Consider the following 13,067-nt stretch of genomic DNA (forward strand, 5'->3'; position numbering starts at 1 on the left):
CTCGGGATTAACTGACCAGACAGCCTCCTATCCCCGAGTGCTTACCAATCACATTACTTGCCATCTGTTTCTCTGACCAATGATTACAAATACTCAAACCTGCAGGGTAAATGGCTTTGGTGCATATTTGATTAGTCCTTAGGTCTCAAGAAGCTCGATTCTATTGTAATTTACCACTACAGAACATTAAGGCATTGTGACATTGATATTTTGAGGTTAACGATGCTTAATGCAATTCAAATCAACCATTCAGTTGGCTTTACAGGGATTCGGTCAAAAAATGAAGATTTTATTCTTCAATGGTCTTGATGTTAAAGCAATCTTCTACACAAGTTCAAATACTGGATGGAGTTATCCAAATATGCAGCCGGACAGTGGTTGGGACACCACAATAATAATATTATTTACATTTGATATAGCACTATCACATCTTAAAGACATCTCAAAGTGTTTTGCAGAATTATACTCTAAAGTAAATTGACTGGATATTTTGTGGGCAAACGCAGCAGCCAATTGGCCTGGGCACTGCAGGATTCATGTTTCTGAGACTATCCAGGGATCATTGTGCAAAAATCCCATGTAGGGGTCCATTGAGTGAGAACAAGATTGCTCTTGGCCTTGATGCCCCCTCAAGTTCAAATAGCTGGTGAAGCTACTGTAGGTTGACCAGCACTTTTACAACCATTCCTTCCCCCCCACCCCTCAGTGGAAATGAAAGGAGTGCCCAGAAGAGGAGATAGAAAAATGGGTGGGAAAAAGGCAGAAGATGTCCCAATGATAGCATTGAGATGTGTGTGTGTGTGTGTGTGTGTGTGTGTGTGTGTGTGTGTGTGTGTGTGTGAGAGAGAGAGAGAGAGAGAGAGAGAGAGAGAGCGAGAGAGGCTGGTGAGAAATTACCCTATCCATGTAAAAAGTTGATCGGCATCTAGGAAAATGTCAACATCACATAGCAATCCATTCCAGGGCAAGGATTCCAATTGCTGGGAATCAGGAAATAAAGTCACTGAATATTCTGGTAAATTGAATCTCAAGAGAGGGGTTGTGTGGGGCGGGGGGGGGAGAGAAGGAGGGGAATGCGATATATAATTTATTTTAAAGCAGCCAAAGCTATATTGAGCTTTTGGGGTTTCCTCAAGCTCCAAAAAATGCAAGGAAATAAAATATAAAAAGACTTCAAGTGGACCTGGATGCAGCTGTCTTGATCTAAGCGTTGAGTTTGGCACAAAGATACATCTGACTAAAGGACCCCTCAACTCACACAAGTCTTATCAAGTTCAGCAGCTATGCACTGTAGAAAATCATCCTAAATCCCAGGCTACTTTTTTTTAATATAATAGGACCTCAAATAGGGGCAAGTGATACGAACAATTAATCTGATTAAGTCCCACTAGTAAGACACGTGCACAACGAATTGAAATCTTCTTTTCCTTACGGCTGTAAAATTGTGAAGTCGAGACAGCGAGTGATTATCCATGAAGGCATTTCCTTCAAATAGATAAACAGCACATTTCTTAAGACAGATAAGATGGATTCAATGCTTGATGATCTCATGATTTTAGACGTCAGCTGCTACACCCCAATCCTTTGGATCTCCCTCCCTGCAGGTCTGTTCCTTCTCAACTGACAGTTCAGCTTAACTTGTCAATGACCCAACTGACTGGGACACTGGCCTGTGTGAGGGGTGCTGTGTAAATACAAGTTGTTGATGCCATTGAGTTTCCATGGGGAAAGATGCATTGAATACAATACATATTTACCCAACACTTTTTCACATCAGGACATCTCAAAGTACTCGACACTGCTGGGTACCTGAGCTGGGGAGGTGAAAGATGACATATTGAGTCAAAGAGCTATGTATTTTGTTGAAGATACTTGCCTCTTAGTCTAAGTTAAAGAATCCAATAGTTAAAGTGCTCAACTAAAACCTTTTTTGGTCTAAAACCACTAAGAAAAGAAAGGACTGCCTTTGGTCTAATGTAGTTACGCCCACGTCTTGGCCAGTATTCACCTCTTCCATTCTTAGGAAAGAATGTATTCCATTCTTATACATTAAGGACATCCTGTCTTGGGCAGAGCACTATACAGATGGAAGTTGTTCACACATGGACTCTCACTCACCAAAACTGAAGTGTACAGAAGCAGCTCTGTGCATGTGACAATTTACATCCAATTTACTTCCGAGGCCAGCCTTTTACCAGCATTATCTTTAACACTGTCCATTTGCTCAATGAATGAAACACAGGTTCTTAAATAATGCAACTTATGTACTGAGGTGGGTGTGCTGTGAATTCATTGCTTGTTGGGTAGATATGGAATGAAAATGAGACCGCTTTAGACACAACTTTGTTGACAATATGCCACATTATCTTATCCAGACTATCTATGCAGAAGATGAACTTAAATCTTCCAGGAACATTAGCATGAATGGCAAAACAGATCAAGGAGAAAAGTTTAATTGGATCAGTTCAGTGTGCGTGTGTGGGAAGGGAAATTCAGCTTTAAATGCTTGCTTTGAAATCAAAATGAAAAAAAAAACTCCCCCCCCCCCCCTTCCCATTGCCAATAATATCTAATTGCAGTTTATAATGACTGAAGCATCATTATCTATTTTGAAAACAAAACACAAAGGAGCCTTCGCTGAATTGGTACAACACATCAATCATGTAACATCGATCCCCATTTTCATTACCTCAGACTTTTCCATTGCTGCCTATTCTCTCAAGAAAGAACCAGCCTGCTCTATTGGTTAGACATGTATTGGTTAATGCTATTATTTCAAAATAAAAGATTATTTGGAACACACACATTATCCATCACTAGCAGTTATTGAAGCAGAGTTAAGCACACAAAAAGGTAATTAAAAGAGAATTAGATTAAAAACAGAATGGGGTGGGGGGAGAAGGAAGACAGTGATATAGCTTTGAGATGGTCCCATTGAGAGAGCTGGATGGGCTGAAAATTCGTAAAATATAACTCCATGGCCGCACAGCAAGGACCATGAGATTGTGGGGTGGGGTTTGGGGGGATAAATGAAGGAGTGAGGAGAGTGAAAATTACACAGAGAAAATCAGAGAGAAAAAAAAACTAGAAGAGACTCAGGTGAAACAAAGTTAAGGAAAATAAGATTCTATGTTAAAAAAAAACTAAGAATCAGCTTTTCAGCTTCTGTCGGTTACTGTCCTGGGCACAATTAGCCAGAGTGTGGCTCCGTCTCCATACCTTTGTTCTTCCTCCAGCTCTTCTCTGGTCAGAGTCTTCTCATAGTGGCTGCCTCGAATCTTGCCAGGACTGTACTTGAGAGCGTCATCAACTAGGCCTTCTGAATGGTACAGAAAAACTAACCATTACAATCCCAAATTACATTTTGTAATAGCGCCTTTCATGTCAGGAGGACGTCCCAAGGCACTGGGCAATTAGAGATTTGGATCCGAGCCGGGGATGGGGGGCTTGGGATGAGAGAAAGGTGGAGGACATGGAGGGTGGCCAAAGAGGAGCGTCTTGATACGCGTCTTGAAGGAGGCCAGGGAGGGAGCAAGGCGGAGGGACTGTGGAATGCAGTTCCGAAGTTAAATATAAATAGTTGCATGGTCTAGAAATGAAACCTACTCTCACAAAAACTGAGGCGGAGGTGGTGGTGAGGGGAGAGAGAGAGGGAAGACACAAGAAGGTAAGCATAGTCTCTCTGCAGGCTCAGTTGTGTTCCCTGGTTCATCTTGTTAAGCTACAGTTTTGTCTTGTTCAATTCCAGCAATACGCCAATATCAACCATGGCTTCTTACAATGTGACCTCATTATTGGGGGGAAGGGAGAGGGGTTGGCTACCTTAATAGAAGTCTGATCTTTTCAATTTCCTGCTAAAAAAATAAAAATTTCTACAACTTATTTCTGGACACAAAGCACTGAGGGTTGGCCGACCCATAAAGAGTATCAGGAAACCCATCAGTTCACATCTGTAGATCGTTCACTAGATTGCAAAGAGTTCTTTAAGCTTTAGCGTTAGAAAAAGGGTACACTCGCACCCTGACCAGCCTATTGCCCCCCAACTCACCACCACACAAGGTATGTTTTCCGCACAAGCAACAACAACAAATTACATTTGTACAGTGCCTTTCACGTCAGAAGGATTCCCCTAGGCACTGGACAGTCAGGGATCTACACCTGAGTTGGTGGTTGGGATCAGGAGGGGTGGTGGGTGGTGAGGGGTAGGAGGGTGACCTAAGGCACAGGTGAAGAGGAGGCTCTTGAACAAGTCTTGAAGGAGGCAAGGGAGGGGGGCGAGGTAGAGGAACTGTGGGATGGAGTTCCAGAGGGTGAGGGCAGAGAGGCTGAAGGCTCGCCTGCCAATGGTGGAACAGGCAAGGTGGGGGACATGAAACAGCCCAGAGCCCGCTGAGCAGACAGGTTGGTAGGGGGTTAGGTGGTCACGGAAGTAGGGAGGCCTTAAGCAGTGCACTTAAGTGGTTGTGGGCAGCCTACAAGGGGGTTAGACAGCATCTACTACGAGTGCAAGATTCCTTGCTCAACAAGTTTCAACGGTTGTCCTAAATTTCAATGGAAAATCCTTTAAATAAACAGCTCACTAAAATCTGATACACAGTGGGAAGCTTATCCTCAAAAAAAACGCAGCATAGAAAAAAAAACAGATAGAATCATCTATTGAATTGAAGGCATCCAAATGTAATTTTGTTGTTGTTACTGGATGGACTGTTGTTATGTGCGCTCGAATTTAATTTTAAAAAAAGCTGCAGCTTGAACTTTGGACTGTTCGAAACAAAGCCGGAAGCTTTATCAGGATGTGCATGGTATTCTAGCACAAGACACCGTGCCACAATAATTAGATTATGCGGCCACCATCCCCACCCCCATCTAGAACACAGCAACCTGCTTATTCCACTAGTCTTCCCGTATCAATCACTTTGCATTAAGCCCTGGGGTGATGGGCGAATAGTCATTGCTGATATCGCTGCAGTATTTAGGATAATCATCACTGCTGATGTATGCTCGAGTACTGCAATTACATGGCCTGGGTTTAACCCTCAGAACCTGTTTAGACTGCAGTTTTCAGTCGCTGGATTCAGCCAACAAAGCCAGGAATATAATGAAAACTGGATATTCTCCAGTTAATTCATTCTCACAAACTGCTCTGTTGACCCATTAGCTCTTTAAAGGACTGCATCAAAGTCCAGACCTACAATAGTATAAGATTCAAGTTTTGTGATATTGGAGACAAATTAAATTGGACTAACAACAACAACAACAACGTGCATTTATATAGCGCCCTTCACACAGGTTGGTGATCCCAGAACACTCAGTAGGGCTTTTGCCAAAATTGGGAATGCTTTGATGGCCTGGAATGGAAAAATTCCTTCTATGACAGAATGAGTCAATTATAATCCCAAACATTATTAAGGAAACTATCAAGGGCTTCCTGGCTGCAATCACAACAGAAGCTGGTGAAATAAGGATAGCCTTTATACAAGTCCCATACAGAAATAGTCACCACACTTCAGTGATTATTGTGAAGCACTTTGAGATGTACTCCCAAGATGAAAGGTGCTCTATCAAATTTAGGATCTAATACACTACCCTTAGTTAATAGATACGGGAAAGTTTCCTCAAAACTTTACTGCAGACAGCTCAAGCACACACCAGTTTCAGCTCATCATCGGAAGTTGGGAAAACCCTCTTCTCCCTCCGCCACCCAGTTTGTTTTGCCTATCATAATGAAAGCCTCAGGAAAGGGAGGATATGGTTTTGTTGCTGGCGAGTACACAAAGCAGGAGATTCAATCTCAAACACAGCACAAGTGAGCAAATTGCCTAATATTCCAATAGCACAGAGTGGTGCATTTATCTAATATTGGACACAAAGGAAAACAGCAGAACTTCATGCAAGGTTAATGCACCTGAGGTAGCAACAACTGGTGTGAGTTGAGTTCCCTCAATAAAGAGAACATTCTACAATTTTTAACAAGTACCAAAGCAAACTATATAAACTCATAATGGGCGGGGGCTGATAGTCATAACAGTGCACTTATTTATACTAGTAACCCAGCTAAACACAACAGCAAGATTAGGACTGGTCAGTTGAGGTATTATTGCATCAAGTGTAATCTATGCATGTAATTTTCTATGCGATTTGGATTTAGCAGCGACTGCTGTAAAACCTCCAGAATTTGTTTACGTCTGAAGAGACACCATCTGCCGTGTCGTGCAATGATCCATTTGACGATTGAATTAACACGTTGAGTGTTTAGCAAACAAGAGGGGAAACAAATTGTCAGTCAATGAGTGACTGGTATATAAAAAGGTACCTCATTACTGGGAAATTCAGAGGGTGGGAAAGGGGGGTAGAAAGAGAAAGTCTGATAATTTGTGTTAGTCAAAAAACAATTCGATTGTTTAAGACATTAAATATTTTAATGTTTAATAACTCACCATTGTCAGCAGGAAGTGATGTCTTAGTGTTTTCAACCTTTACGTCCTCTTCCTGGATGAAAAGAAAAGAAAATTAATTAAAACCACACGGCTCTACACCCACTCACTCGTGATCAATGAGCAGTTCTGTTGTTTAGGGTTTGGTATGAGGCAACAGGGCTGGGAAAAATGCTCACGAATACAATAGCAATCATTCGTACAGAGCCCCTCACGAAGGGTAGTGCCCCAGAGTGCTTGAATACCTCCTCCTATATTTAGTGTTATTTTAGCTAAAAGATTCTATTCAATGATAAAGAGAGGGCCATTTCTGGCATTACTGTTGAAGGGAGTGAGCTCATTTTCCCTGAGCTAACCCACCCCCTCCACCCCTCCTTCTCCATCTTCACGAGCTACGAGATGCTTCAGATTTCTGAAATGCCAAGCAATGTGTTTAACAGTTTCCAAACTAGGCTGTAAAAATTCAGTGAGTCACAGGTAGAAAGACTATTTTTAAAAATGACATTCCCGAAATAAAGAGAATACAACAATCGCCCATATTAGGTATCGTCATCTTAAAAAAAAACTCATGGTTTGTTGGGGGCCTCACCCAATGAGGGAAGCTTGAAATGTCAAGGAACAGAGTAAGGTTGGGACTAGTAATAAAGTCTTCCATAGTAATCCCTGAATATTCTGTGAAGCGCTTTGAGATGTCTCAAGGACGTGATAAAGGCACTATATCAAATGAAAGGATTATTATGCAGTGCATTCTTCCAGATCAACACAAGGTCTTGCATGATATTTTAGCAAAAATGATCCATTGAGAAAGAATGCAGGATCACAAGGTCTTGGCCATATCGATAACTGTTTAGCCAGCCAAAAGCCCATTGGAACGCCTACCCATTTGTGTTTTTTTTCTTGGATTCTCTCCTCGGACCTCCTCCACAGGCAGGTCACAGAACTTGCAGCGTTACTGTCGCACCAGCCGGACACATCTTGTCGCCCACTGGCTAAGGATTGATTCAAGATCTCATTCACCTACAAGGCCATTCACGGCCTTGCTCCCTCCTACCTCTCCAACCTACTATCCCCCTACCTACCTGCCCGTACCCTCCGTTCCTCTGGCTCCGGTCTGCTCCACGTCCCCCGCCCCAACCGCCCTACTATCGGTGGTCGGGCCTTCAGCCTCTCAGCCCCCAGGCTCTGGAACTCCATCCCCAGTGCCTTCGCCTTGCTTCCTCCCTTTCCTCCTTCAAGGCCGGTCTCAAAACCTTTCTCTTTGACCGTGCCTTCAGCTCCCCTCTCGACTCTCTTCCTCCTCCTCGCTCCCTCCCTTCCCTCCCCTCACCCTGACCATTTCCCCCCTCCTCTCTCCCTCCCTTCCCTCCCCTCACCCTGACCATTTCCCCCCTGCTCGGGTCATGACCCAACTGTGCAGCGCCTTGGGACGTCCTCCTGACGTGAAAGGCGCTCTATAAATGGAATCTTGTTGTTGTTGTTGTTGGATGCGTTATTAGATAGTGTTTTGCGCATTATTTTCAGCTTCGAGGTTATTCCAAACTAGTCTACAGATCCATGTTCCCCCCACCACCACCACCCCATTCTTTTCAAATCCTGACAGAAAGTGCCATCTCTCGTTCTTGTTGGAACAAGATCGGAGAGGGAACGGGAAAAAAGAGAGACGTGAACATGGCTCTCGTTAATATAATTCCTAGTTTTTAACACTTCACTAGTTTAAGTTCTGTTATTATCAGATGCTTTAGTCAAAATGATATTTCCACACTGCTGGGTACTCAGCTATTGAATATGTTTTGCTTATATTGTTTGTATGCCTACAATTTGACAAGTTCAGCTCTGTACTCAACCAATTCAGTATCACTAGCTGGAAATGACCATTTATGTACGGACCTTGGTGCAGAGGCCAAACCCATATTTATGATCCAATCCCTCGACTGGAGAGAAATGAACTTCATCAAAAAAAAGTTAAACAGGGCATTTTTGTGTGTCAAACTACTGCAACTTAAACTAGAGTCTGCATATTTGTGTATCTGTCAGGCACAATGGTAGCACCTTTGCCTCTGAGGTTGTGGGTTCAAGCCGCACATAGTCTAAGCTGCCGCTCCAGTGCATTGCTGGGGTGTTTTGCATTCTCAGAGGTACCATCCTTCATATGAGATGTTAAACCGAGATCCTGTCTGCCTGTTCTGGTGGATGTTAAAGATCCCATGGTACAACCTTCCCCCAAAACTTGGTCACTCACTCCCTGCCGGTTTGTGGGACATTGCTGCGTGCAAACTGAAGGCTGTGTCTCGCCCCACAAATACAGTCAAATCACTTTATAGTGTATCCTGTGAAGCGCATTGAGATGTCTTGACGACATGATAAGGCGCTATATCAAATGCAAGGATTATTATTGTTAAACAATTTTGGCTAATATGCCCCAACGACATTTTTTGCTTTTGTAGTTGAAATAGTAGAGAAACGAGAACAGATATTTGTTGGAGATGAGGGTCGCTTTGAAGTCTGAATGAGTCTTAGAGTGGAAAATCTTTAGAGAAAAGAAAAAAACACCAACTGCTTCTAATAGCAGAGGAATATAAATAATGTATTATAAAAACCAGCCTAAAAGTTGAATGAGGTGAGGCAGCCTAGCAAAGTGTCAGGGTTTGAACCACGATTGCCCATATGGCCTAGTCCTGACAATCACGTTGGATTTCCCTACAGCAGAGAAAGAAGAGAAGATAGCTCAGGTAGATAACCCTTAGGTTACTGAACCATATTAGTAGAGATTTGTGTTTTCTTAAGAATGGTACACACTTTAATGGGTAAGATTTCAAGTCTCACGCCACTGTTTCTTGGTATTGTACAAACGGAAGCCAGCAACCCGTACAGTTTTGGCTGTTAATATCAAACAATCCTACTCGCTTCAGCAGACCAGATCCCTAGCAGCCAAACGCTGCTTTTTACAGGCTGAACATTACTAAAAATGTCATCATGCGTTTCAGAGAATCGTACAGAATCAAGGCTGGATTCACACAACGCCACTCCCCCCCCCACCCACCCATGACAAGTTCAACCTGCACATCTGACACAAAATACACTCAAGCCTAAAGAAAAAAAAACCATTAGCAAAGCACTAATGAGTTTGCGATTAATAAGCCACGTGACCACATGAATCAATGACGTTTCATCAAGCATTAACTGGGAATTATCCTGAACTTTCCCAGACAGCAGAGAGCTGAAAGCAGTACGAGTCACCTGACAACACAGAAGATTCGGGGTGGGGGGAGGGGAAGGGCTTTGGTCTCTGAAGATTATTCTGGAATCAAAGAGGCTCCAGCAGGCCAAATTTTGTATTCAGTCAACTGCAAATGCAACGATCAGCTACTCAAGGACATTCTTACAGAGGGCAAAGATCTACAAGGACACATTTTCGACCAGTCTCCTCTATTCCAGTAAATAATTGGTGACTAACGTGTGATGGGAGGAGACAACACAGCCATTTTAGTGCCAGGATGAGATTAAACATCCCGAATGCAGCAAACAGCACAGGACAGAAAAACGTGATGGGTTGCTCAGTGTGGCTCCCCTTCTGATGAAAAAAAAAGTGAACTAGGACAAAGCACGAGAGCAGTGTTTGGTAGGGGAAAGAGAATGAGGGAGGTTGGGGTGGGAATGGGGAAAGAAAATGGAAAAAGGCTAGTTTCTTCAATTAGATCAACAGTATTTCTCAAATGTCACTAACAGGACAGCTTCAACGATCCAATGTTTATATGGATTCAAGTTGCACCACATACGGTCACTTTAACCCAAGTGCCACCAGGAAATAGCTACCAGCTGCTGCCCCCATTCCACTCAAAAAGGTCGATAATTCAGCTGAGTATTGGTTATAAAAATGTAGCCTCCCTCTCCAAAAAACCTTTGCTGTTGTGTTCCCACTCACAGTCCAAGATCATTCCACAGCTCGGAGAGACAACGAGGTCCACAAGGTCAAGACACGTACTGCAGCACTGCGCACCTGCTCCATCACTGATGCCAACAAGACCAACAACAACAACTTACATTTGTACAGCGCCTTTCACATTAGGAGGACGTCCCAAGGTGCTGGACAGTCAGGAATCCCCACCCGAGTTGGTGGGTGGGTTCAGGAGAGGTGGTGGGCAGGGAGGGTAGGGGTAGGAGGGTGACCAAAGGTACGGTCAAAGAGGAGGGTCTTGAGATGGGTCTTGAAGGAGACAAGGGAAGGGGCGAGGTGGAGGGGCTGTAGGATGGAGGTCCATTGGGTGGGGGCAGAGAGAGACTGCAGGCCAAAGACCAGAGGCTGCTTGACACAGATGCACAAAGTTAATACCGATCCAGACTTTCTATTTTACAATTTCAACCTTAAATGGGAGTGCTAATGATCAAACTGCTCTGTGGTTGAGAATATCCATCAGCAATGTATGCATCATTTCGTTTGTAACCTCTTGTAATCTCATTTAACACCATGGAGTCATTTGTGAGCTTTAAAGGGAATGGGAGGGGGCGGGGGGTTAACCCTTTTATGGTTCTATTTGCTTCACAACCTGAATGCGTTGAACCCTATGCACTGTCACTGGGTCCTTTCAGGCCACACAAATTGTATGAACACCCCATTCTCCATTGCAATCACCTTTACGAGTATAAATTAATCGGTATGGAAACAGGCTTCATTGCTCCTGACCCTGTTAGCAGCAACACAAGCTCTGAAGCACAGCATCTTCCCCCCAGGGAGAGACAAATGAGTACTCCTGCCAGAACATGTCCTCACTACAAGTCAGAAAAAGCACAGCCTCAAAGCACAGCTATTTCCACACAATTTAGTTCTCAAAATCCACCGCTTTCCTCATAAGCTACCCCAAAAATTAGTCTGACAGGCACTCCTCAAACATCCCAACATTTCACAAAGGCAGTACAAACCTGCCAGATTAATTAAAGTGTGCAGGAAATGGATGTCACATTGGTATGGAGAAGCAACAAAGCATATTGCTGTGGAGGGACTGCGAGATGGAGTTCCGGAGAATGGGGGCAGAGTGGCAGAAGGCCCACCCGCCAATGATGGGATGGGCGATGTGGGGGATGTGAAGCAGGCCAGCGCGAGCAGTTGTTAGGGAGTTAGAAGGTCACAGAGGTAGGGGGGAGCAAGGCCATGGACGGCTTTGAAGGTGAGGACCAGGATCTCGAACTGTATCCTCTGTGTGATGGAAAGCCAGTGGAGTCTATGGATCTGCAGTCTATGGAGGGAGGAGTTGGGGAGGCCGATAAGCAAGGAATTTGCGTAGTCGAGCCTCGATGTTATGAATGCGTATATGAGGGTTTCGGCAGCTTGTGGTGTGAGACAGTGGCGGAGTTGGGCAATCTTGAGGAGCTGGGAAAAGGCAGAGAGAGTCATGGACTGAATGTGGGGTAGAAAGGATGTGAGAGTCAAACAATATCCCAAAGATCTGGACTGGCTTAGTAATCTGGAGTGTGCATCCATGGCACCTCATGCCATCAGCGACTCAGGTATGGAGGTGTTGACGGGAGTCAATCAGGAGAGCGTCGGTCTTGTTGACGTTCAACTGAAGAAAGTTAACTCTCATCCAGGACTTGATGTCTGACAGAGATATGGGGGAGGAAGGTGGGGAAGGCCTTGGGGCTGGGGGGGGGGGGGCAATAGATAAGGAGAATTTTGAGGGAACGGTTGGAGGGGTGATAAAGGGTAAGTGCTCAAAGGAGGGGAATGTTCCAGAGGATTAAGGGGACTGGGAGATGAAAGCCACATCGCCACAATGGCGGTTCAATCGTGGGGCATGATGGAAGGTATAGCCGGGTGGTGTGGCCTCTATCGGGGGAAGGTGTCGGCTGGATTGACCCAGGTTTTGCAGAGGGAGAGAATGTTGATGTTTTAGTCAACAATGAGGTCCTCCTCTACGACCATGCCATCGGCTAACCTCCTATCCCTCCCCTCCCTTCCCCCGCCCCCAACCCGGATCTGAAATGCTGTACTCTGTCCAGCGCCTTGGGATGTCCTCCCAAGGTGAAAGGCGCTATACAAATGTAATCTTGTTGTTGTTGGATGGTGAGCGTTTTATTGGCGAGGGAGCGGACATTTTAATAGGCCGATGCAGAGGGGACAGTCGGTGGCGGAATGTGGGAGCTAAGAGGAGGGAGGGGAAAGATTGACAGGGAGGATGGAGATGTGGATGAGGGAGGAGGTTGACCCCCATGGTCAGGGACCAATGGGCCTTGCAGCGAGAATGGAAGATAGGGCAGTCAGAGTGGCTGCTATTAGACAGCCAGCGGCGTCTGCCACGGTTGGGCCCAACAGAGGATTCGCAGGCTGGAGGAGAGGGAGGCTGTGGGATGGTCGAGCAGGGATAGGAGTCAGGGACGGCGGTAGGAGAGGATGACCGAGTGGGAGTAATGGAGGATAGAGGGCAGGGGCAGAAGCATTTTGGGGAAGCAACTCGGGTCAGTGACAGCAGCCAAAATGCACACGCCAAGACTAAGAGCGAATGGGTGGGGCGGGGAAGCGAGGCATGGTCAACCCACTGGCGTGGATCATCACATCACCCAACGAATAGCAGATTCTAGGGGTCAAGGAAGGCCTGGCAGATGAGGAGACTTCAATTCTCAATCACAACGTACCAGGGA

At 44.9% G+C, this 13,067-nt stretch overlaps 1 protein-coding gene across 6 annotated transcripts in view; it reads right to left on the reverse strand.

Moving 5' to 3' along the window:
- LOC103175462 (matrix-remodeling-associated protein 7) overlaps positions 1 to 13,067 on the reverse strand; it is a 51,392-nt gene that overhangs the window by 13,798 nt on the left and 24,527 nt on the right. For all 6 annotated transcript variants that reach the window (XM_007888522.2, XM_007888525.2, XM_007888523.2 and 3 more), the window contains exons 2-3: positions 6,438 to 6,489; positions 3,220 to 3,319 (exon numbers count right to left, since the gene is read on the reverse strand). In XM_007888522.2, the coding sequence (XP_007886713.1) occupies positions 3,220 to 3,319; positions 6,438 to 6,489 (152 nt within the window). The remainder of the gene's footprint in view (positions 1 to 3,219; positions 3,320 to 6,437; positions 6,490 to 13,067) is intronic.

This window comes from Callorhinchus milii, unplaced genomic scaffold (assembly GCF_018977255.1).
Source record: "Callorhinchus milii isolate IMCB2004 unplaced genomic scaffold, IMCB_Cmil_1.0 Scaffold20, whole genome shotgun sequence".
NCBI lineage: Eukaryota > Metazoa > Chordata > Chondrichthyes > Chimaeriformes > Callorhinchidae > Callorhinchus > Callorhinchus milii.